Below are 27,065 nucleotides of genomic sequence, written 5' to 3'. Positions count from 1 at the left end.
TAGCCAACTGAGTGACTAGTATTTCTTTTGATACTTTTACCTTCTACCAGAGTTTTATCGCTGAAAAAAATCGGGCGAAACGAAGTTCGACCGGTCAGCTAGTAAACTTTATAAAATGAAAAAAATTATGCCATCAACTAGGACAGAAATCGGTAACTCTTCGCTTTGAATCTGATGACATGTGTCGAATATTTCTACTGCAAACAATATTCGAAGTGTTAAGCAAGCCATGACTTCATCAACAAAATATGTCAACTTGATGAAGAAAAAAACCAAGGAATTCTGATCCCAACCGCTCGAAACAAAGTATGCCATGTATGTAATCAAAATAATAACAAAAAAAATGCCTCACCTTCTCGTGCTTCTGTTCCAGCATTTCGATCAGCTCCCGCTCGTGCTCATCGACGAAACCCGGACTGCCACCGTTGCGGATCCGCCTCCGGGCCGGCAGAATCGACGCCAGTATCCTCTCGGTCACATAACTTAACCGCAGGGCGGATTCGTTTGATCCTGCGCTATTGTTGTTGTTGTTGTAGCTGTTCTGCTGTTGGTTGGCAGTCGCCGTTTGATGGTGCACCGAGTAATTATGGTAATGATTGCCATTGCTGCTAGTGGTGGTGGTATTGCTTGTGTTATTATTTACATGACTTAAGCTGGAGGCCGGCCGGGACTGTGGAAGGTGCTGTGATTGGTGATGCTGTTGTTGCTGTTGCTGTTGAATCGGGAGCTGAAAATAAAAAGGGAACAGAAGAAGAAAAAAAAAAGGCGATGCGATTAATTGCGATTGATGGGTGGTCAAGAACAGCTATGCAAACACGGCAACAAAACGGGTTTTCGTTTGACGAAATTGACAGGCCAGCTTTCAGTTTAATGTCGACGTGTTGAACGACCAAAATCAAAACTATTTCCCGCGTGAGGTCGCATCGGAACACAAAACAAAATTGCTGTGAATTTATTTGATCAACGAAAATTGCCAACATCCTGAACAAGCTAATTTCCGTACGCAAACCAACGCAAGTCAGTCGTCGCCTGCTGCGATACGGTCGACGTGAACTTTGAATTGGACGAAAATGGCTAGGTCTGTTTGACCCTTCGTAACCCTCGCCGTTCGCCGTTGAATCCTTGGGAAAGCCGAAATCGAACCTGGGGCCAATGTAAGTTGATCTTCTGATCACCGGTCGGTCAGTCAGGGAGGGAGAAAGCCGTTTTTTTCGTCTTCCCGGGTCCGAAAGGATGTCGAGAGGACAAGGGGTAATGTGAGAAGTCGTCCATCGACTTTGTTGGCGAATTAAGACCTCCCAAAGGGAAACATTGTGTGTGTGTGATGTTCAGAAAATTTATGCACGTTTCAGACGTTGAAAATTGACGCGAAATGCATAATTTCTGCTACGGCCAAGAATGGATCGTCGTGACCGAGGTGGGGACCTTTCAAAGTGGAAGCATAAATCACGACATTCGAGACGCTTTCGAGAAGGTGTCAAATGACGCATCCGCAGATTGTTGGATGGCGGCGACGGACGGATGAGCATTTTCTTCTACCTCAGCCGCGAAACGAGTTAAATTAAAAAAATCGTCCGTCAAACGACGATCCACAGATTAGTCAAACAGATGCGTTACAATCTAATGACGCTATTAAAGCCTAATGGGACGATCCAAACAAATTCATTTTCTTTTTCACCTTTACTGCTATCTGTATCTGCACGTCTCGGTGGGAAATGTACACACACGGCCGTAAACTTTCCTCACCAGTAACGCGGTAATCAAAGCCAATCTACGCGACTGGAGGAATGGGCATTTTTCAACGCCGCACGAGGTTCGGTTTTAATTGAGCAGCAACATGCCGGGACCCCGTAGATATTCGACTACGACTGGTTCTGCTGCTGTAGCATCGCGCCGCCTAGCTGCAGAGATTCTCATCCATTTTTGTCGCATAATTAATGAACCGGCACGGATGACATCGACTGAGATGGTCAATTAGCATGCCGGTTCCAGGCGAACGGGCAGTAAATTTGATTCGTGTGAAAAATCCTCTCTAAATTATCATTTCTGTTACACAGACGATCATCGAACATTCGCCGAGATCCAAGTTGGCGCAGGCGGCCGTGGTAAGAAACCGAAGGGAACCGGAGGTCTCGTTTTGATTTGTTACCACGGCAGCCTCATTAGCAGTAGGCTCACGTGTCACGCGTCAGGCTGTAAAACGCCTGACGATTCTCAAGGATGATTACGGATGATGTTCATGACACAAACGGTGTAGTTCCGAGCTTCACGACAGAGTCCAGTCGTGAAGCGTGGAGAAATTATGACAGCGACGGAGCTCGTTTTTTTTATTACCCCACTGGACGTGTGAAACTTTGTGCTGGTGTCTGCAAATCTCATTATGTCAACGCTGCCTGTCGGCTACCTGTCACTAGTGTCAACGTCGCTTGCAGTATGAATTTCGAAATAATTTATTTGCCAAACGAATAAACAGTCATCATGTTGACAAATCTGGATTCGCTGTTGATTCCGTGATTACGGGCCAACCAATTCTCGGAATCTTTTCAAGCCGAGATTCGGTTAAACGTCAGCTAATTTAGAACAAAAATGTCTTTTTCAGAGCCAAAACCGGCTTTACACTAAAAAATATTTTGGACGATTTTTTTGGAAGAAACAACAGCATTTTTGATGCCAAAAGTCTTAGAATTACATGAATCGTTGAAATATAGTGTAATCTCTTTTTTTTAAATCGGCTTCTGGAAAAAAAAATTTATGTCAAATGTTTTGAAATTGTCCAAAATGTCGAAATCTAGTCTCATCTCGAATTTTTTTTACTGAAAAATTTGTACTCTCTGAGACTTGAAAAACTTTCGAGATTTCCGAAATAGAATTTTTTGTGTGCCAAATGCCTTAGAAGTATATGAAACGTAAAGATTTTGTGTTATCTGGAAAAATATTTTTATTAAAAATTTCTATGATAAATGTAAACTAATTTCTCTTGAAAAAGGCTACCAAAATAGACCAAAACGTCGAACGATTCCACCAACGGAGTTTTTTTTAAATCTCAACTCTGGGACTTGAAAGTGTTTTGAGATTTCCAAAATCGACGAAAATTTTTTGATGCCAAATGTTTTAAAATTGTCCGAAATGTCTAGATCTAGTCTCATCTCGAATTTTTTTACTGAAAAAATTCTACTCTCTGGGAATTGAAAAAGTTTCGAGATTTCCGAAAAAGAATTTTTCTGTGCCAAATGCCTAAGAAGTGCATGAAACATCAAGATTTTGTGTTATCAGGAAAAATACTTTTTTTCGAAAATTTCTATGATCAATGTAAACTAGTTTCCCTTGGAAAAGGCTACCAAAAACGACCGAAACGTCGGACGATGCCACCAACGGAGTTTTTTTTTAAATCTCAACTCTGGGACTTGAAAATGTTTTGAGATTTCCAAAATCGAAAAAAAAATTATGCCGAATGTTTCAAAATTATCCGAAACGTCGAGATCTAATCTCATCTCGGAATTTTTTACTGAAAAAAAATCGACTCTGGTAGATGGAAAAATTTTGAGATTTCCGAAATAGGAAAAAAATTTTTTGGGCCAAATGCCATAGAAAAAAACGTCAAGATTTATGTTATCTGGAAAAGACATTTTCATTCGAAAATCTCAACTCTGAGACTTTAAAAAATTCTAAGATTTCCAGAATCGAAATATTGTTTTTACTTTCGAATGTTTTAGAATCGCATGAAGTTTTTTCGAGATAACACCACGTTTCGGGAGCGGGTCATTTTGCCGAAAGCCATTTCACCGAAAGCCGTTTCGTCAAAAGTCATTTTTCACCGAATGGGTCATTTCGCCGAAAGTCGTTTTGCCGAAGATGTCATTTCGCGGAAAGGTTTATTTCCTCGAAAACCGTTTCGCCGGAAGGGTCATTTCGCCGAAAGGGTCATTTCGCCGAAAGGGTCATTTCGCCGAATTCTTCAATAGTCTTCATATTGCGATTGATACTGATTTGAAATAAAGACAAATAAACACTGATAATGTTTACTCCCGTTTTGTTGAACTACATACGTACTTCTGAAATAATCCAGAAAGACTCGAAATTGAAATTCGATTCCAGAAATCTCAGTTGGTCCTAGAGTCGAGATTTACCAAATAAAAAGTTTTTCTGGGATGATGTAAAATTTCGTCGTTTTAAGTAATTCTAAGAAATTTGGCACTCAAAATACATTTTCGATTTCAGAAATCTCAATATTCTCAGAAAGTCGATTATTTTAAAAAAAAAAACTCCGATAGTGGAATCGTCGAACGTTTCGGTCGTTTTTGGTAGCCTTTTTCAAGGGAAACTAGTTTTCGTTTATTATAGTAAGTAGTAATTTTCGGATACCGCGAAAAGGAAACTGCGGAACAGAATCCTACTTCAGCCGAGATTCCGTGGGACTCGTGTAGGATTTAATGAACCGATAATTGCTTCCATTCAAACTTTCTCCGCTGGAACATGGTCGTTTATTTCCATTAGACGGTGTCAATAACTCCTACAACTTTGCAGAAAAGTTTACGATGAGGCCGCCAAATCATTAAAGGTATGAAATTGGAGAAAAGATAGTGGTTTTTGCGTCCGTTTGAGAATGACAAACAAACTGTTCAACTAGAACTAGAATAGTGAGACAAACTCTCCATTTAAACTAAGTATCCGATGGACACAATAATAGTAAATTAATAAGTATTTCGCGTAAAACAAAGTAATTTCTCTCCAATCTATATTTCCAGTGTCGTTGATTTCGAACGGTGGAGAGTCTGATATTTATTTACCAAAACAAATATCGTTCGGAGAATATGGTTAGGCAGAACGTCACTTTACAGATGACGCCGAAATTAGAAACTTGTCGATAATACAAAATTCAAAATCTGAAATGGAATTATGCACTGCTAGTACATGATTCAATTTCAAACAATATGTGAAGCGTATCATTTCGCTAAAAAAATCAAGCTATTTCGCCGAAAAGCCATCTCATCGAAAGCGTCAATTCACAGAAAACAGAAAAATTAATTTTGTTAAAAGGCAATGTCACTGGAAGACCATTTCACCGAATGTCTGTTTTGCCAAGAGCCATTTCACCGAAAGTTGTTACAACGAAAATTATTTTGCTAACTTCTTCGAAGGTCATTTTACGGTAGTCATTTCACCGAACTCCACTTTGCATAGAGCTTTTTCGCCAATAGTTTCTTCACCAAACGCCATTCCGTCGAAAGCCTTTTCTCCTAAAGTCATCTCGCCGAAAACTGCCTGCAAAAAAGTCATCTCATCAAAGGCTGTTCTAACGAACAACCTGTTTTAACGAGAGCCGTTTCCCTTAAAAGCATCTCATCGAAAGCTGATTTAACGAAATCCATCTTGCCGAACGTCAGCAGACTAGAGATTGTCAAAACCGTTTGTTTAGAAGAACCACTCAGAACTTGATAGTTTTACCGAAAGAATTAGTTTTATTGAACCGATTTTTCGTTCTTATGAAATTTGGAATGTTTCTTAGAAAATACTATTATTCAATAATAGCGAGTATTTTTGGGTAGTTTTTTAAATGTCGCGAATGTATGCAAGTTCTACCAGATTCCTCAAAACTGTAACCGTTCCGAAATACACAACTAATTTGTACTCTTTCTCAAAGAATTCGATTATTTCTATTTTCATTAAAAAGAGAGAACTAACAATTTTTAATGAATAACTTCATTTCACTTATTCTTCTAGAAGAACTGGTTCTTTGGAACCGTTCGAGAACGGATAACCCATCTTTACAACAGACACTTCGCCGAACGTCGTTTCGCCGAATACAAATTCTCCTAAAGCCACTGTAAACGGTTTTACAAAAAAAAACAGAATCGTCAGAAAGTCGTTTTGTCGAAAGCTGTTTTAGTTAAAGCCGTTTCACTTAAAAGACATTTAATCGAACGAAAACCGTTTCAACGAAATTCATCTCGCTGAATGCCGAAAGACGTTTTGTTGGAACCCGTTTCGCCGAAAACTGTTTAACAGAAAACCAAACCGTCAATTTATGGCTTAACGAACGCCGTATCTTCTGAAGTCGTTTCATCGAAAGCTGTTTCAGCTAAATCTATCGAATTTGTCAAACACCGGAAACTATTTCTACTTTAATTTACTTAAAATCATTTAGCCAAACGCAATTTCGCCGAAAGACGTTTCAACAAAAGCTGCTTCGGCTAAATTCTTCTTTTCTAATTTCATTTTGCCGAATTATTACCTAAGCCATAGCTTCGAAAATAGTTTCACTGAAAATCACATCGCCAAAAGCCATTTTGTCGAAGATCGTTTCATTTAAAACGGTTCCATCGCAAACTATTTCAATAGAAGTCATTTCACCGAATGCCATTTCACCGAATTTTCGCAGAACGTTTAATTCAAAGTTTTCCGAATTCCGTTCCACCGAATGCCATTTCGACATCTGACGATTTGTCGAATGTCGTTTCACCGAACGCGGTTTCACCTAAAAGTATTTCTACCAATGCCATATCACCAAAAAGTAGTTTCACTGAAAATCAAATTCCCGAAAGCCGTTTCGCCAAATATCTTTTTTTAAAAACCATTGCACAGAAGACCGATTCATCGAATGCTATTTCGAATAAATCCTTCTTTCCGAATTCCATTTCGGCGAATGCCATGTCGTCATCTCCCGATTTGTCAAAGGCCGTTTCAGCAAGAGCCGTTTCACCGAACGCTGTTTCACTTAAAAGTATTTCTACTAAAGCCAGGTCACCAAAAATAGTTTCGCTAAAAATCAAATCGCCGAGAGCCATTCCGTCGAAGATCGTTTCATCTAAATCCAAAAATTATTTCAATAGAAACCGTTTCGACGAATGCCATTTCACCGAACACCATTTCGCTTTATTCCATTTCACAGAACGCCATTGCACTAACAGACGTTACGCAAAATGTTATTTTGCCTAAAACCAGCAGAAGGCCGATTCATCGAAAACTGTCTCGACTAAATCCATCTAATCGAGTACCGTTTCGTCGAACTTCATTTCAACACCTAACGTTTTGTCACCTTTTCTCCTAAGCATCTCTGTTCTACAAAAAGTAAAATCGCCAAAAACAGTTCTATCCATTTCTCTGAAAGCCATTTAATCGTCAACTGTTTCAACAGATTCAATCTCATCGAATTGTGCCTATTTTGCCAACAGATCAATAAATCAAATACCATTTCGTCGAGAACTGTTTCACCGGAAGCCGTTTCACAGAACACCATTTTACCGACCACCATTTGGTCGAACGTAATTTCCACGAAAGCCAACTAAATATCCTTTCATAGATAGCCATTTCGCCTAGAGAAAGCCTCATCTCACCGAAAGCTGATTCGTCAGAGGCCATTTCTATAGCCAAAGCAGCGGAAAATCGTTTTTCTAAAAGCTGCTTTACTGAAAACTTTTTCTCTGAGACATTTACTCGGAAGCTATTTCAACAAAATTCAACACGCCGAATACCATTTCGCCGAATGCAATTTACCAACAGACGTACCGTCGAACGTAAGTGAAATCTGATTCTTTGAAAACCATTTCACAAAAAAATATCTCGCCTAATGCCGTTTCACCGAACGCCTTTTCAGGATCAATTCAGCGAGAGTCGTTTTATCGAACACCATCATCGCAAGTCGATTTTCCAAAAAACATTTTTGCTGAGAGCCATTTTACAAGAAATAAAATTGCGAATATATATTATTTTGTTGAAAATATACTATACATTTATCTTCGGAAAGGATTTCAGGGGGAAGGTAAGCGAAGAGCTCCTTCTCCTTCCTTCTTCACAGAGGTTTAGTCGTTTCGCTTCTGCATTTTTTCAACAATGTCTGATTTCTTGAGATTGTAAGAAGAACATTAAATGCGAACGAGTGGAAACGTGGCCCAATTATTGCATTAGTTCATTATTGACCAATTTTGAGGACTGGCATAATTTTGAAAGAACTGCCATGTTTATCATCTGAATCTTATTAGGAGGATTGCCTGTTCAGAAGGAATTTCAAACGGCTCTTCCATAGAAAAAAATCAGATATGACTTGTGATTCATCTTGAATTTGAATTCCGCATTCAAAGCCGGATTTTGAATTGAAAATTAGACGAAAAAATTGGATTCGAAATCCAAAGTCGATTAATATTTGAAACACGGAACAAAATGCTTGAAAATAATATATGATAACTTGAATTCAGTGAATTGGTCGATTCTGAAAAGAACTTTCAGTGGAACACTTGTTGAATGTTTGCATAATACGCATTGTTATGTTTGAGTGGTTTCTAGTGTCAAAATAGAGCACAGGGATTTCACCTATGAATTTCAGTAACTTTTACTAGTTTTTATTCTATCCATCAATAACTTACCGAATTCGTCGGTATTGATCAGCATGCATGGTTCAATACAGTTTGCACAGTGTGAAACAATGTGTTATTCCCAAACATGTTACTTCAAAAAATCATTTTGCAATCTCAATTGGTCCAGATCAATAACGGAGTAGCAACACACGGGCGGTCTCTAATGCTAATGCTAATGCTATCCATCAATAACTTACCGAATTATATTTGTTGATGATTTGTTGCTGTTCATCTTCATGCTGGTTTTTCTGTAACAAGAGAAGAAACGACCCGTTTAGAATGAAAATTACACACTACTCAGGGGCAAAATAAAAAAAAACTATTACTAAAAATACGAAAACCGAGAAGAAATAAATTTGATAGCGCACAAGCGAAACGAACGAAGAAAAAAAAACGATGCACATAAATATAGCAACTGCAACGACACACCACATTGCGTTCTCCAACTACAACAACGGAGCAGAAAAAAAAATTGAAAGAAAAACAAAACAAACACACGCTTGTGTACAAGACACTAAATTTTATTGGTCATAAAATTAGCCATTGCCGGCCAAACGCAAAACTAACGAGTAAAAACACCGAAGGCCGAGCAAAAAAGGTGAGGCTCGATCGAGTAAACAATATAATATTTACACCAATATCGGGCCACGTAAGTACGGAGAAACTGACCGGAGGAAGTCCGATGCACATGTGAAATGTGCGTGCAGAATTGTTGTTACCTGGAAGCTTCATATTTCAGAGGATGAATATCGTAAAAAAGAGACACTAAAGATATTGGGTTGTTAAAAATTAACCCAAAAAATATATATTTGGTGAACACGCACAAACTTGACGTCACCAACATAAAACCAAAAAAAAGTACAGTTCCGAAAAATCTTTCCCCTCTTCAATTCCCAACCTACTTAACCTAACGAGTTAATAAACCAACTTTCATCCGAATGAAGAATAATAATGCATCGCTTCAAGGGAGGAGAACAGAACTGCAATTACGTGGCCGATTTTGCCAACCCCTAAAAGAAAGAAATGCACACAAAAAAAAACAAAATCGGCAACTTTTGAATCGGCTGTTGAAACTTTAGAGAAACACATGAAAAGTGCCGACAAATTGCAGCGCAGGAGTCCGGATGGAGATATGCAAAAGAAGAAATGAGTGCCGAAAACGTGCGCGAAAAGTGCTGCATTCAAAATAAAAACGCAATAAATCATGCGATTCTGAAAATCGTACTTTGCTCCGTGAAATTTCGGTGCCAAATTACAGATGAGCAAGCTTTTTTTTTGTTTGAAACATTTTCGTAATATTTAACTTTAAGTAGAATAAAATTCACTATAATCAACTAGATGGAATTAACGTGCATGAAACGTGCTTCGGTGAAGGAAAGAATTTTACCATCTCAGTGACCTTTGACAAATAGGTTCAACATACAGAAGGGGCGTTTGAATAGAGAGAGCTCAGAGTGTGAATCACATATTTTGGGAAGAGTTTGAATTGTCTTGTTTTGGAATATTTTAGGGTAAAATTTTTTGAAAATTTTATAGTAAAATTTATGGTACAATTTGAAATAAAATTTATAGTTAATTTTCATGTGAATTTTAAGGTAAATTCTTCATTAAATTCCGAAGTGAATTTTATAGTCAATTCTATAGTGTAAATTCTGTAAATTCTGTGAAAATTCTGTAAAAATTCTGTATAAATTTTGTATAAATTCTGTGTAAATTCTGTGTAAATTCTGTGAAAATTCTGTAAAAATTCTGTATAAATTCTGTGTAAATTCTGTGTATATTCTGTGTAAATTCTGTGTAAATTCTGTGTAAATTTTGTGTAAATTCTGTGTAAATTCTGTGTAAATTCTGTGTAAATTCTGTGTAAATTCTGTGTAAATTCTGTGTAAATTCTGTGTAAATTCTGTGTAACTCTTGGGTAAATGCTGTGTAAATTCCGTGAAAATTTTGTAAAAATTCTGTGTAAATTCTGCACAAATTCTGTGTAAATTCTGTGTAAATTCTATGTAAATGCTGTGCAAATTCTGTGCAAATTCTATGTAAATTCTGTGTGAATTCTGTGTAAATTCTGTGTAAATTCTGTGTAAATTCTGTGGTGTAAATTCTGTGTAAATTCCGTGAAAACTTCGTGCAAATTCTGTGTAAATTCTGTGTAAATTCTATGTAAATTCTGTGCAAATTTTGTTTAAATGCTGTATAAATTCTGTATAAATTGTGTGTAAATTTTGTGTGAATTCTGTGTAAATTCTGTGTAAATTATGTGTAAATTCTGTGTAAATTCAGTGTAAATTCTATGTAAATTCTGCGCAAATTTTGTTTAAATGCTGTACAAATTCTGTATAAATTGTGTGTAAATTCTGTCTAAATTCTGTGTAAATTCTGTGGTGTAAATTCTGTGTAAATTCTCTGTAAACTTTGTACAAATTCTGTGTAAATTCTGTGGTGTAAATTCTGTGTAAACTTTGAGAAAATTCTATGTAAATTCTGTGTAAACTCTGTGAAAATTCCTTGAAAATTTTGTGTTAATTCTGTGTAAATTCTGTGTAAATTCTGTATAAATTCTGTGTAAATTCTGTGTATATTCTGTGTAAATTCTGTGTAAATTCTGTGTATATTCTGTGTAAATTCTGTGTAAATTTTGTGTAAATTCTGTGTAAATTCTGTGTAAATTCTGTGCAAATTCTGTATAAATTCAGTGTAAATGCTGAGTAAATTCTGTGTAAGTTCTGTGTAAATTCTGTGCAAATTCTGTGTAAGTTCTGTGTAAGTTCTGTGTAAATTATGCGCAAATTTTATGTAATTTATGTGTAAATTCTGTGTAAATTCCGTGAAAACTTCGTGCAAATTCTGTGTAAATTCTGTGTAAATTCTATGTAAATTCTGTGCAAATTTTGTTTAAATGCTGTATAAATTCTGTATAAATTGTGTGTAAATTTTGTGTGAATTCTGTGTAAATTCTGTGTAAATTATGTGTAAATTCTGTGTAAATTCTGTGTAAATTCAGTGTAAATTCTATGTAAATTCTGTGCAAATTTTGTTTAAATGCTGTACAAATTCTGTATAAATTGTGTGTAAATTCTGTCTAAATTCTGTGTAAATTCTGTGTAAATTCTCTGTAAACTTTGTACAAATTCTGTGTAAATTCTGTGGTGTAAATTCTGTGTAAACTTTGAGAAAATTCTATGTAAATTCTGTGTAAACTCTGTGAAAATTCCTTGAAAATTTTGTGTTAATTCTGTGTAAATTCTGTGTAAATTTTGTGTAAATTCTGTGTAAATTCTGTGCAAATTCTGTATAAATTCTGTGTAAATTATGTGTATATTCTGTGTAAATTCTGTGTAAATTTTGTGTAAATTCTGTGTAAATTCAGTGTAAATTCTGTGCAAATTCTGTATAAATTCAGTGTAAATGCTGAGTAAATTCTGTGTAAGTTCTGTGTAAATTCTGTGTAAATTCTGTGTAAATTCTGTGTAAGTTCTGTGTAAGTTCTGTGTAAGTTCTGTGTACAGTAGGCGCAAATTTTATGTAATTTATGTGTAAATTCTGTGAAAATTCTGTGCAAATGGTGAGTAAATTCTGTGAAAATTCTGTGTAAATTCTGTGAAAATTCTGTGTAAATTTTGTGAAAATTCTGTGTAAATGCTGTGTAAATTCTGTGTAAAATCCGTGTAAATTCTGTGTAAGTTCTGTGTAAATTCTGTGTAAATTCTGTGTAAATTCTGTGTAAGTTCTGTGTAAGTTCTGTGTAAATTATGCGCAAATTTTATGTAATTTATGCGTAAATTCTGTGAAAATTCTGTGCAAATGCTGAGTAAATTCTGTGAAAATTCTGTGAAAATTCTGTGTAAATTCTGTAAAAATTCTGTGTAAATTTTGAGAAAATTCTGTGTAAATGCTGTACAAATTCTGTATAAATTGAGTGTAAATACTGTCTAAATTCTGTGTGAATTCTGTGGTGTAAATTCTGTGTAAATTCTCTGTAAACTTTGTACAAATTCTGTGTAAATTCTGTGGTGTAAATTCTGTGTAAACTTTGAGAAAATTCTATGTAAATTCTGTGTAAATTCCTTGAAAATTTTGTGTTAATTCTGTGTAAATTCTGTGAAAATTCTGTGAAAATTCTGTAAAAATTCTGTATAAATTCTGTGTAAATTCTGTGTATATTCTGTGTAAATTCTGTGTAAATTCTGTGTAAATTTTGTGTAAATTCTGTGTAAATTCTGTGTAAATTCTGTGTAAATTCTGTGTAAATTCTGTATAAATTCAGCGTAAATGCTGAGTAAATTCTGTGTAAGTTCTGTGTAAATTCTGTGTAAATTCTGTGTAAATTCTGTGTAAATTCTGTGTAAATTCTGTGTAAGTTCTGTGTAAGTTCTGTGTAAATTATGCGCAAATTTTATGTAATTTATGTGTAAATTCTGTGAAAATTCTGTGCAAATGCTGAGTAAATTCTGTGAAAATTCTGTGTAAATTCTGTGAAAATTCTGTGTAAATTTTGTGAAAATTCTGTGTAAATGCTGTGTAAATTCTGTGTAAAATCCGTGTAAATTCTGTGTAAGTTCTGTGTAAATTATGTGTAAATTTTATGTAATTTCTGTGTAAATTCTGTGTAAGTTATGTGTAAATTCTGTGTAAATTCAGTGTAAGTTTTGTGTAAATTCTATGTAAATTCTGTGTAAATTCAGTGTAAATTCTGTGCAAATTCTGTGTAAATTCTGTGACTACTGTAAATTTTATAAATAAAATTCAGAATTTTTCGCAGCGACAACATTCGGAATGGACTCTTGACTTGACTTGAGTAAAAAAAATTCCCCCTAAGGCTCTAACTACGAAAATCAAATGTCAAACTTTGCAAATCAAAAGCACCTGCATCAGAACAAAATCAAATCCAAGCAGGCCAGGCACAGCAAAGCAAAGCGAAGCTATTACACATACATTCTCTAGGAAAAACGACGCATGAAGCACGGTGAAAGCAACCCGATGAAGAAACGTCGTTATTGAGCAGCGCGGGGCATTCGGATCGCGGGCCTCGTCGTAGTGATCATCATACATTACGCCACTAGTATTAATAGCTGTACTGTCCTTATCCGTTTGGCTGTGACAAACGAACCAAAAAATCTTAATCTAAACTTAACTGTTCTATTGGTGTTTTGCGATTACGAACTGTTTGGCACTTTGAACATTTGTTTTTTCTAATGTTTACCGTTATTTTCACTCGTTTCAGTCTAATCGATCCATCACTGGAGTTAGGATACGTTTCCTGAAGGCACGTCACTGTCACAGTTTTTTTGTCCTTTCTTTGCACATGCTTAACGGGGCTAATGCTAATTACATGAAAAAAGGCGATTTAAAAAAATAATAACCGGAGTCCATCCCTGGAGAAGTTCCTAATTAAGCTGCCGAAACGTTAATTTCTTGTGATCATATACAGGTTTTCCTTCACGTTTCGTTTTCGACTCGTCAATGCTTGACAGTTTTGATTAAACTGGCATGTCATTTAGCATTTGTTTGGTTTGTCGAATAACCCAAGCAACAAGTCATAAACTCACGGTTTCACTGGTTTGGGGCCTTCGATATTAGGACTAGACAAAAGTCAAATTTAGACAAATGTCTTTCTTTTCCCAACCGCGCTTGTGTATGCTTTATTTTGGACCCTCATAAATAATGTTGAAATGTCCGCTGAAATACAACTCACGTACGTGTAGGCAAAAAACGTGTAGGTCTTGACTCATTCCTGCGTGATTAACATTCGAAAAAGTTACCACCGCAACTTATGATTTTATTTTATTATAAAAATTTACGTATTCCGTCTCCGTCTCGCTAGTACCGAAACACGAAACCAACACCCATCAGAGTAGGCCGCCTGGAGCCAATTTTTGCCATAGCAACCACCGAATGGGCAATGGCAATGGCCTCGCATCTGGCGGCGCTTTGCTTTGGTGGTCTAGTAGAGAGGAATCTTTTTTTTGTCGGGGTCATTTTCCATTACATTCCGCTTATTTCTAGCGCAACCCGAAAATCGAAAGTTCAACGAATATGTCGATGTCTGTTCTGTTCTGACCGGCGGGACGCGTTTATCTCGAACCTTTCTCGACCAATGGTTTGGACCAAGATTGAGATGTGCAGATAGTGTTTTGTTGGTCGGTTATGTTCCAAAATTTCTAGCCGCTATCAAAAACCGAAAACCACGCCAGAATAGAAACTAGTTTTATAGCCAACGGACCGAGAATTGGTTCGGTTTAAAATCAGATTTTCATGCAACGTAGTTTTCAAATTTGTTTATTAGTCTTAAAAGAACTAGTGTCATTTGAGTCAGACTAACATCTTTAACGGAGCCAACTTGGGTTTGATTCCCAACTCCGCACCCGTTTTATAACTTTCTCCTAACGAAACTCGCAAATTATTTTTCTGTTTTATCGAGAGACATTCGAATAAGCTGCCCTTTTCAGGGCCTTCTAATTCTCCATCAAGAATTCTTATTAAAATTTTCTTTTACCAAAATTAGCAAATCAACATTAGAACAATTAAATATGACCAGTATATAACGAGGAAAACAGACTGGAAAAATGACATACGAATTCAACTATGTAATGAAAATTGCGAAAAAGCTACCGAAGAAACGGAACTCGAATCCGTAGATAGCTCCTATGCGGGGAAATCGTTTTTGCCAATTGAACTACCATGCATATGAAAAACATGAAGAAAAAGTCTAATCGAACAGAAGAACCGAGCATGCTTCGGCTGTGCTCGGGCGCTACGCCGTTCGTTTATAGTCATATCTCTATGGCAACCACTTCGCATCGCAAGTCTATTTTCACTTTCCGTTTTGTGCGATGATTTGAGAATTTGTTTTTGTCTCTTTTGCTGCTTATGCAGCCGAAACAAATCATTAAAATAATGTTTGAGTATGGTTTTCGATAAGATTTAGCTTTTCATCGAGAATTGTATCGAAATACATTCCAATAAACGGCACTTATCAGGACCTTCTAATTCATCACCAAGAATTAGTCTCCTATCGAAACTAGCAGAACAAAACAATCCTTTTCAGGAACCTTAAATTTTACACAATGATTGTTTCAGAGCTTGCTTTTATTAAAACTAACAAATTCACACCAAAATAAAGTTTTTCTTCGAGACCTATTCTTCCGAAAAACTTTTTTTTCCTCAACCTACTATCGCAAAAAGGTATTCTACATTGAACTGATAGTCGACTGAAAAATACTCCAATAAGTAGTCCTTTTCAGGACCATTCCGATTTCCACCTGGAATTGTTACTTTAATTTTCTCCAATTGCAACCAGCGAATCAATATTAAAATAATGTTCGTCCCACAAACGGCCCTTTTCAAAACCACTTTTTTGTGATAACTGGCAATAATCGCTGGGAGTAAGTCATAATAGTAAACAATAAAGAAAAGTTTTCTTTTTTGACTGGTGTTAAACTTTATTCTAAATCTTCTATCGAAACTAGCAAATCAACATTGGAAACATGTTTAATCAAAAAATATTCCAACAAGCGGTCCTTTTCGGAACTATTATTTTCTTTTTCGTAATTTTCACTGATCAAAACTAGTCGATCGGAAACAATGTTCGACCTGGAAGCCATTAAATCGTCCAGCAAGAATTGTTTCTAATTTTTCTCGTGTCAAAAGTAGTAAAGCAAGATTAAATGATGTTCGATCGGGAATAAAAAACAACTTTTCAAAAAGCGATCCAATCATTCCAGCTCTTTTAGATTCTCCACCAATAATTGTTTCTGAATTTTTACTATTCGTTCTAGCATATCAGTAATCAAACAAAGACCGCTAAATATTTGAAAAAAGCTTTTCAGAGCATTTCTTGCAAATTTTACTAATTTTTTTTAATCTAATGTTGGACCGATTCTGAACATTCCCTCTTAGAAGCTTTTAGTTTTCCACGACCAATTTTTTGAAAATATCTCCAATCGAATGTTGCCGTTTAGCATTAAACTTTTAAATAAACTGCTTTTTTTATACTTCATCAAGGAAAAAACATTTATCCTTAAACTAGCATATAAGCATAAAATAGTCTACTTTCAGGGACAGCAAATTAGATATTTTTGATCTGCATCTACGAGTATGCGTCGATATGTGCCCCAAAATTCTGTTCGAAAATCATTCCAGTAGTATTTATTAGTCAAATTATTCTCAACAGTTTATCATGCAAAAGACCATAGAGGCAATGACATAGAGTGGATTCTTATTTACGAGTATGCTTAATTTATTTCATTATATTTTAGCAGTAGCCCCACCCTAGTGGTGCACATGAGCAATGACGCAAATATATAAACCGACGTTATTTTACCCCGTGCGCCGAGGTCAGCATCGAACTGTGGACAGTTGTTCTTGTTCAGGAATATTTTTTCCTGTCTGAGAATTCGAAGGAAAATTCGACATAACCGGGAATCAGTTTATTTAGTTCAATTTTTTAAAACAACCTAAATAATCAGGAGTTTCACAGAATCTAAAAAAAACTTGGAATAAGTTATGTCAGAGACGTAGCCGCGAGATTAACGTAGGACTTTGTCTGATTTGATACCATTTGACTGTATTTTGTATTTCTGAAAAGCACCGAATGGTTTCGGAAAATTGCGTTTGTATTCTAAGAATTAGGGTAGCAATTTAAGGCAGTTTTCTAAATAAGTTGTCAATATTTTAGTGAAGAAACTATCAAAATACCGAGCAGGATTCATTTCTGGCTTTCAGAAGGTCCAAAATGTGGAATTCTCTGCTATATGAAACATTTTTCGAACATTTTTCTAGAACGCAAAGCAGCCAAGTGCTAGCTTTTTTTGCGCTCGTTTGGTACGAATTTCGCAAAATGCGAAAATAGTACAAAGGTAATTTAATTATTCTAGATTTGCACTGAATTGATGATTTTTACCTTTGATTCGCAAAAAAAGTAATCTTAATAGCTCTTTAGATAACATTTAGAGCCATTAGAAAGGGTGATTTTATATAATGTTCCCCATCGTTGTCCATTTTTTTTCTCTTCAATGCAAACGACCAGCAGCTGGATGACGCAAGTCGCTCTTGTTTGAAGCGAAACTTACACTACGAAATTCCAACAGCAGATTTACTCACAGAAGAACTAGTTTTTTTTCTGCGTTTAGGCTTGAAGAACGGAGCCTAATATTCGCTACTGACTAATGCGAATTTAATAATACCGGGTGTAGTTCCATTATATTGATGTAGATGGAGGCATGCGCAATCGATGTGTTTTCGGTAATGGATTATCATAAGCTGAAGCTAGCAAACGTGGAATAGTGTCTTTTCATAGATTGGATTGAAAATAATTTGACTAATAAATGCTACTGGAATGATTTTCGAACACAATTTTGGGGCACAAAATCGACGCATACTCACTCGTAGATGGGATCAAATATATCGAATTTGCTGTCCCTAAAAGTACACTATTCTATGCTTATTTGCTAGTTTAAGAAGAAATGTTTTTTTCTCTTGATGGAGTATAAAAAATTAATGAAAAAGCCGTTTATTTAAATGTTTACTGCTAAACTGCAAAATTCGATTGGAGATATTTTCAGAGAATTGGTCGTGTAAAACTGAAAGCTTCTAAAAGGAAATGTTTTTCGGTCCAACATTAGATTTAAAAAAATTAGTAAAATTTGCAAGAAATACTCTGAAAAGCTTTTTTCAAATATTTAGCGGTCTTAGTTTGATGACTGATATGCTAGAGCGAATAGTAAAAATTCAGAAACAATTATTGGTGGTGAATCTAAAGGCGTTGAAATGAATGAGAAGTTGTTTTTCATTCCCGATCGAAGTGTTTCGTGTTTGGACCTATTTTTTCACTATTTAAAAAATGTTTACGTAATAAACATGGTAATACCAACAATTGATTCTAATTACTGAAAATAAATTGAATTGTAAAAACAAAATTAATTCTCACATAAGAAATGTCAAAAGCAGCCCTTATCAGAACCACTTATTTTACAGTTTTCAACTATTTATATATTTTATTCCATCGTATTTGATGAAAAACTACATTTACATTTATTTTTTATTAGCCCTTCTCAAGGCTAATAATGTTGACACTATAATCTGTGTCTAATATTCTCCTATAAAATTTTACATTATTTTTTCGCTCTAACCACACCCAATAAATCTATCTATTGCAAATAGATGGTGTTCAAACATGTAGATTACTGGTTTCAACCGGTTTCAAATCTCATTGCCAATATAGAAAAATACAGAAACAATATTCTTCGTTATCGCTAGATGGATCTTCGTGGAAATAATTCGTTTCAATTCCGCTCTACGAAAAGCGAAGTAAACCGCTTCTGTGTTCTACAGCAGTGGCTGTTGCCATAGGATTGAAAATTGTCCATTACTGTCAGTTTGCCCGGTTAGGTTTCTGACATCAACCATCCTCTCGTGATTTTAATTTCTTGATCAAAACAAATTTATTTTAGCTACAATCTCAAACAACATATAGGTTACTATATGAGTAAATTCCCATTAAAAAGTGAATTTTCCTAATGAAAAATATGACGTTAACTAACTGCACGTTGCGGCACACGATTCGCTATTAACATTTCTAATTACTCGCCTCGCGTTGGCCGAGTTAATAACTTGAGACGGTCCTAAATAATGGCACATTTTCTTCAATTAGCACTGTTTTAAATTATTATTTCAAGCTAACAGGAGTATGTTAAAAGTTTCTGCTATGTTCAAGGGTTCGTGATTGGTGGATGGACTCCATTACACTGAACAACTAAAAAACCTACACGTAAAAGATATTTTTCACGATTAAAAACAGAACAAATTGTCTTTATAATTCTAACCACAGCGGTTTACACTTAGCACATTCCACAAAGCCCATTTCAATTGAATTCGAGCCAATCGTTGGCGTTTTACTGTGTTTTATTCTCACTGTACAACCAAAACAACAAAGCACTCGTTTGTTGTTTTGACATCTCCTCACTTCTTTTTTCGACGCGAACCATCGTAGCAACCCTCGTCGCCTGCTTTGATGAGTTCAAATATGAGGCGTTTTTCTTCGTTTGACGGCTCGCAAGCTTATTTACACGCATCGCAACATTATCGTTTGTTTTTGTTGCCTCTTAATTCCTATTATGACTACTTCTACTACTGCTAGTATTGTAATCTATCGACAAAAGAGGGAAACACCCAGGAAGCACACTGAAGAAGAGAAAGAAGAAAAAATGCCGTCGCGTTTCGATGAATAGAGGTATTTGTGTGATTCGCACGACACGCAATTATCACTTCATTATCACATCATTTTACATTATCAATACAATTTCGATGGATCGTCAGCGGCAGTGGCTGCTCCACAATCGGCTGCGGTGGCTGTGACTGAGGACGATGACGAGGACGATCCAGTGGTGGATTACCGCAGTGGTTGCACCGGACGCGTTGCAGAATTTTACTGCAGCAGATGAGCATCAGCGAGGAAACGATGGATCCCATCGTTGGCGCGGTTGTTTCGGGTGCACTGCGGGACACACTAGACGAAATCGGCAATGGCACAACAATCCTGGGAAACGGTTTTGCAACAGCAGGGTTGTAGTAGCGAGGAGAGATCAGTTGAGTGTGAGATACTGAAAGTTTCTTCCCAATTTCTTTCACCGAATGCCAGTTCGGCGGAATTTGTTTCACCAAAAGCCGTTTGAATGAAATCCATTTCCCCAAAAACTCAGTTTCATTAAAAGCCGTTGCGTAGAAATCCATTTCAATGAGTCATTTTTTTTAAACCGGCTCACCAAAAATCGATGAATCAAAATCCAATACTACGTTCGATACGTTCGGTGAAATTACTCTTTCGGCGAAACGGATCTTCAGACGAAATGGTACTTTTGGAGAAATGACAGTCAGAAAAAAAAATTGTTTTCAGATAGCTTCGAAATAATTTTAAAGGAATACAGAGGTAGATTTGAGTAGAAATTGATGAAACGATTTTGGCAAATTTTGAAACAAGTTTCGAACAATTGTTACAAAACAAGTTTAAGGTAATTCGATACATTTTTGAGAAATTTCACAGCAATTCAGACAGTGTTGGAACAAATTCAATACAATTTTCGACCAATTTGGATAAAATGTGGATTTTTGGGGATTTTTCAAAAACAATTTTGATAATTTGAAAACCAATTTCGATACACCATTGAGACAATTTTGAAGAAATTCAAGCAATTTTGTGGCGAAATTCGAGACATTTTTCGAGTGATTCTGAAAAATTCTTATGAAACAATTTTGTGATGCTTTAGAACAACTTTGAGAAAAATTCGAAACAATTGTGGAATAATATTGAGACAGTTATGAAAAAAATTGGATAAAATAAGCGTTGTTTTGAGAAAATATCGACTCAGTTTAAAAAAATAATATTTTTGGTGAGAAAACATCATTAGCACTCATCCTTTTCTTTATCTTCTAATGAAAATTAATTTCAAAACAGAAAACACCGTCCTGAAGAAATCCATTTCACCGGAATCCGTTCCTTCCGAATCTTTTCCGCTGATAGCCGGTTCTTGGAAATTCATATCGTCAAAAGCCGTTTTGTTGAAAATTATTTCGTCGCAAACCATTCCATCGAAAGCCGTTTCACAGAAATCCATTTCCATTGCAGCATATAATTTTCTTAAATCTATTTCAACGGAGAACGTTTCATCGAAAGTCGTTTCGTAGAAATCCATTTCAATGAAAGTATGTCATTTCATCGAAAAACGTTGCATTCAAATCGAATTCCGTCGTTCCTTTAAATTGATACATTTGACGAAATGATGTTTTCGACGGAATGGACCATCAGCCGGGATGATACTTTCGGCGAAATGACAGTCTGCGAAAATAATGTTTTGGGATAGCTTTGGGATAATTTCAAAAGAATGTAGAGGGAGATTTATGTATTAAGAAATTATAGAAAACGATTTTCGAAAATTTCCAAACAATTTTAGACTTGTGATTTTAGAAGACTCTTCATTATAGACGTCTTTCGACTACAAACGGGTTAGAAAATTTCTGATTTTAAGGGGCTATTGATTTTAGACTTTCGATTCAGAATGAATTTTGACTTCAAATATTTGATTTTAAATAACTTTTGATTACAGACGGCTTTTGTTTTCATATTCTAAACGAATTTTGACGTCAAAAGGCTTTAGATTTCAAGTCTTTTGATTTTGGAAGACTTGATTTTTGGCTTTTTTTTAACTCTAGACTGCTTTCGGCATCAACTTGAACGAAGACGATTTCTGATTTCAAATGGCTTTTGCTATTAGATGACTTTCGATTTAAGACGACTTTTGATATGCAACTACTTTCGTTATGGATTTTCGATTTTAGACGGTTTTTTGGTTTGTAGATGACTTTTGATTTTAGACAACTTTCAATTCTATACGACTTTTGATTTTCAACTACTTTTAATTTTAGACGACTTTGGATTTTAGATTACTTTTGATTTCAGACGACTTTTGTTTTGAAACGATTTTTGTTTTTAGATGGCTTTTGTATTGTGAATGACTTTTGATTTTAGACAGTTGACATTAGACTGTTGATTTTAGACGACTTTTAATATTTTCCGGTCATTAATTTTAGATATATTCTGATTTTAGATAGCTTTAAGACGACTTTTGATTTTAGACGGCTTTTGATTTTAGATTACTTTTGATTTTTGATTGACGACTTTTGATTTGAAACGATTTTTTTGAACGGTTTTTGTATTTCTAATGGCTTTCGAATTTAGACATTTGATTTTAGACGGCTTTTAATATTTGACGGCTTTCGATTTTAGATAATTTTTGATTTTAGACGACTTTAGATTTGAAACGATTTTTTGTTTAGATGGCTTTTTTAATTTGGACGACCATTAATTTAAAACAACTTTCGACTTGAGAAGGCTTTAGATTTTAAACACCTGACACCTTTTTTATTTCAAACCATGTTTGTTTTTGAGAGGGCTTGACATTTTAGCTTTTGTTTTGAAACGATTTTTGTTTTCGGCCGGCTTTTGTATTGTAAATGACTTGATTTTAGACATTTGACATTAGACGACTTTTGATATTAGACGGCTTTTAATATTTGACGGCCTTTGATTTTAGATATTTATTGATTTTAGACAACTTTTGATTTTTGATTCTAGACGACTTTTGTTTTGAAACGATTTTTGTTTTTAGACGGCTTTTGTATAGTAAATGACTTAATTTTAGGCATTTGACACTAGACTTTTGATTTTAGACGGCTCTCAATATTGACTGGTATTTGATTTTAGATAATTTTAGATTTTAGATGGTTTTTAATTTTAGATGACTTATGATTTTAGACGAGTTTTAATTTTAGACAGCATTTGATTTGGATGTTTGATTGAAGAAATTTGTTTTGAAACGACTTTGGATTTTAGACTACTTTTTCTTTTAGACTATTTTTAATTTATTTTTGGACGACTTTTGATTTGAGACTACTTCCGTTATGGATTTTCGACTTTAGACGGTTTTTGATTTTATACGGGTTTTGGATTGCAGATGACTTTTGATTTTAGACAGCTTTAGATTTAAGACGGCTTTTGATTTTAGACTACCTTTAATTTTAAACTATTTGTTATTTTAGACTTTTGGTTTGAAACGATTTTTGATATTAGGCGGCTTTTGTATTGCAAACAACTTTTGATTTTAGACATTTGACTTTAGACGACTTTAGACTGCTTTTGATTTCAGACAACTTTTGGCTTTAGACGGCTTTTGTTTCCAGACGACTTTTGATTTCAGACGACTTTTGATTTTAGACATTTGACATTAGACTGTTTTAACTTTTTTTGACGACTTTTAATATTTTCCGGTCATTGATTTTAGATATTTTTGGATTTTAGATAGCTTTTAATTTTAGACAACTTGATTTAAGACGACTTTTGATTATAGACGGCTTTTGATTTTAGATTACTTTTGATTTGTGATTGACGACTTTTGATTTGAAACGATTTTTTGAAACGGTTTTTGTATTTCTAATGGCTTTCGAATTTAGATATTTGATTTTAGACGGCTTTTAATATTTGACGGCTTTCGATTTTAGATAATTTTTGATTTTAGACGACTTTTGATTTGAAACGATTTTTATGTTTAGACGGCTTGTGTTTTGCAAATGACTTTGATTTTAGACGGCTTTTTATTATTCGACAGCCTTTGATTTAAGATTTTTTATTTTAAACGATATTGATTTTAGATACCTTTTGATTTTAAGCGCCTTTCAATTTAAGACGACTTCTGATTTCAGATTTTTGATTTTAGACTACTTTTAATTTAAAATGATTTTTTATTTTAGACGAATTTTGATTTCAGTCGACTTTTGATTTAAGGTGACTTTTAATTGAGATATTCGATTTTAGATGACTTTTGATTGTAATCGGCCTCTATCTTCAGGCATCATCATAAATCGAAACAATTATGTCTTGTTTAACTAAAAAGGCAAATTAATTAGAAGCCGGTATTAGCGTTTCTCAGAAGACAAAATTTTCACATGTGGAGACCATTTTCCAACCGATTGATTTCCAACTTTTGATTTCAGACGACTTTTGATTTTAGACTATCTTTGATTTGTTTTTGGACGACTTTTGATTTGAGACTATTTCCATTATGGATTTTCGACTCTAGACGATTTTTGATTTTATACAGGTTTTGGATTGCGGATGACTTTTGATTTTAGACAGCTTTAGATTTTAGACGGCTTTTGATTTTAGACTACCTTCAATTTTAAACTATTTGTGATTGTAGACTTTTGGTTTGAAACTATTTTCGAGTTTAGACGGCTTTTGTATTGTAAACAACTTTTGATTTTAGACATTCGGCTTTAGACTAGACTTTTGATTTTAGACATTCAGCTTTTGATTTTTGATGATTTCAGATTATTTTTTATTCAAGACGACTTTTGTTTTGAAACAATTTTCGTTTTTATACGGCTTTGTATTGAAAATTACTTTTGATTTCAGGCATTTGACATTAGACGACTTTTGATTTTAGACGGCTTTTGATTTTAGACGACTTTGGATTTTAGATTGCTTTTGATTTCAGACGACTTTGGTCTTGAAACGATTTTTGTTTTTAGACAGGAATTTGTATTATAATGACTTTTGATTTTAGGCATTTGACATTAGATGACTTTAGACAACTTGATTTTAGATTACTTTCAATTTCAGGCTTTTGATTTTTGACTGTAGACGACTTTTGTTTTGAAACGATTTTTGTTTTTAGACAAGAATTTGCATTGCAAATGATTTTTGATTTTATACGGCTTTTAATTTTAGACAACTTTTGATTTTAAACTACTTTGTATTTTAGATAATTTTTTATTTCAGACAACTTTTGATTTGAAACGATTTTTAATTTTAGACGGCTTTTGTAATGTAAATGACTTAATTTTACACATTTAACATTAGACGACTTTTGATTTCAGACTGCTTTTCATATTTGACGGGCTTTAATTTTTTATTATAGACGGCCTTAGATTTCAAGCGACTTCTCGCTTCAGACTTTGATTTCAGTTCGTCACATTTCGAAACAGTTAAGTCTCGTTTGACAAAAAAAAAGTTTAAGTTAATCCGAAGTCGGTTTTAGCGTTTCTCACAAGACAAAATTTTCACAGATGAAAACTGATAATAAGAAGATGCTCTGTGTCGTGACCCACCTCCCTTCTTCCAGTTCAACAATTTGCCAATGTCTTCAAAGTGCTATTTTTGGCTCACACTCAACGAATTCCACAGTCCTCTCGGACTGCAACCCTGTGCGGCGCGACACAACTCACAATAAACACGGTGCCCGTGTTCGGTTCAAGAAAGATGCGAACACGATTTTGTCAAGGACAACCGGGATAGGATCTATCGATTGTTCAGAAACAGTACAACAAACGAAAGGAGGGTTTCAACCTGCTTGAATTCGATTATCGCTAGGAACTTTTCCGAACCGAAACCGGCGGTTTTTTTTCTGACACACTAGGGTCATTTGACGGAAGCTACACGACTGCACTGCGACGGGTCACACCGCCGGAACCGAACTGACTGTCTGTCTGACGGACGACCTCGGAACATGCGTGCACTCGTGTACCCTCCCGGCGGCGGCGGCATCGTCCAGGCAAGTGTGAAGAGGGAAATGAGGAACCAAACACGGAGAGAAAAACACTTCCGAACCTGATCTCTGTCGTAACCCAACCTAAATATCTAGAGAAGACACGTCTGTTCGAAGTAAGCTTCGTTCGTAGAATGAATAGAATTATTATTTTCATCGTATCAACAAATCCTCAACATGTTCGTAACCATATCAACAAAGCGCAATTGTTTATCGGTTTCCACGGTTACGCTTCGTTTGATTATCAAAGTTACCAGTTCCATCAACATAAACAGTCACTTTAGTTGTTGCAAAACATTTATAAAATATTTTAATATTTCAACTGTTCAGTTTTTTTTTAAATTATTATTTATCAATTTCTGTATCGTCCTATTCACCACATCCTTCCTCTTCTCTACTGTTTATGTTTTCGATAGTTTCGTGAGTTTAATTTGTTTTGTCGTAAACTTTGTACTTATTACTGACTATTAGAAAAGATGTGAAAAGAATCACCGTAAACATAGCTAACCTGTTTCGAGTTCATGAATTAGCATTTTTTTCTTGATTTGATCGTTGCGATGAAAACAAAACAATAAAAAATAATGAATTCATGGTAAAACAAACGTATATATTTTTACGGAAACCAGATTTTTTTTTTATATTTCATGGTTCTCTACATAATAAAATGATTGATAGAAACAAATACAACAAAGGGAATCGGTTAAAGAATTCGAGCATCATACCGAAGCCAAAAGTTCCAATTTCGCACGGCTAGGAATATACTGTACTAAATTCCATCATAATTACATAATAATGTTTCATAGACACAGTTTGTAGTTTATATACTTAATAAAAAGCAAAGTCTGGGCATTACATTCCTTTCGGGGAATTTGGCCTTTCTGTTTCAACAGACTTCGCGTACAGAATCATTGCATGTCTAGTACTATGGATCCTACTGACACTAAGAATCCTTCAAGTTCGGGGCTCGAACATATGACAGCTGGCTTGTAAGACCAGCGTCCTATGCATTGAACCGCCAACCCGGGACATTATATACTTAATAATGCAAGCTTAAATAAAAATTTGATTTTGAATTCGTTATAAAAGACAACGAATTGGATGAAACTTCCAAAAGCATAAATTCTTAATCAATTCAACTTTTGCATCCAACGTCGGAAATGTTTGATTATATTGGTCAGAATTCACACGGACAACTGCAACTACTCTGCGTCGATTCCGTCGCATACTAAGTTCCGCAGGAGAGCACTGTATCAACAAAATATTGTACTTGTTATGCATTCTACTACTCGCTATTTGGACATCAAAATGGTTGCTACTTAAAAATGTTAGCCGATTAGTATCAACCTAACCCAGTTATACATGTTTCCGATAATTTTACTCGTTTGATCGTAGTTCACACCAACAAGTAGTACTAATCACTACTCACAATTTTTTTTGAGTTAATTTTGTGTTGTTGATTTTGCTGATCTAGGTATTATTCAATAAACGATAAAACCGTAGCAAGTCACAACTCTCGACATGATAAATTCAAAGTAATCCTTCATTTCTCCATTTCATTTTGCATACGGGCATTTTTGTTATGCGCAAAATGCCAATTGTTAAATACTCAAAACTAATT

At 35.0% G+C, this 27,065-nt stretch overlaps 1 protein-coding gene across 5 annotated transcripts in view; it reads right to left on the bottom strand.

Moving 5' to 3' along the window:
* LOC131431006 (uncharacterized) overlaps positions 1–27,065 on the bottom strand; it is a 352,841-nt gene that overhangs the window by 54,902 nt on the left and 270,874 nt on the right. For 4 of the 5 annotated variants that reach the window (XM_058596364.1, XM_058596385.1, XM_058596375.1 and 1 more), the window contains 2 exons: positions 8,549–8,599; positions 353–727 (listed from right to left, as the gene is read on the bottom strand). In XM_058596364.1, the coding sequence (XP_058452347.1) occupies positions 353–727; positions 8,549–8,599 (426 nt within the window). Of the gene's footprint in view, positions 1–352; positions 728–8,548; positions 8,600–13,286; positions 13,676–25,248; positions 25,349–27,065 lie in introns of those variants that run through there. The other variant, XM_058596394.1, reaches the window with a different exon arrangement.

The sequence above is a fragment of the Malaya genurostris genome, chromosome 1 (genome assembly GCF_030247185.1).
Source record: "Malaya genurostris strain Urasoe2022 chromosome 1, Malgen_1.1, whole genome shotgun sequence".
NCBI classification, from domain to species: domain Eukaryota; kingdom Metazoa; phylum Arthropoda; class Insecta; order Diptera; family Culicidae; genus Malaya; species Malaya genurostris.
This window is presented reverse-complemented; position numbering and strand designations above follow the sequence as displayed.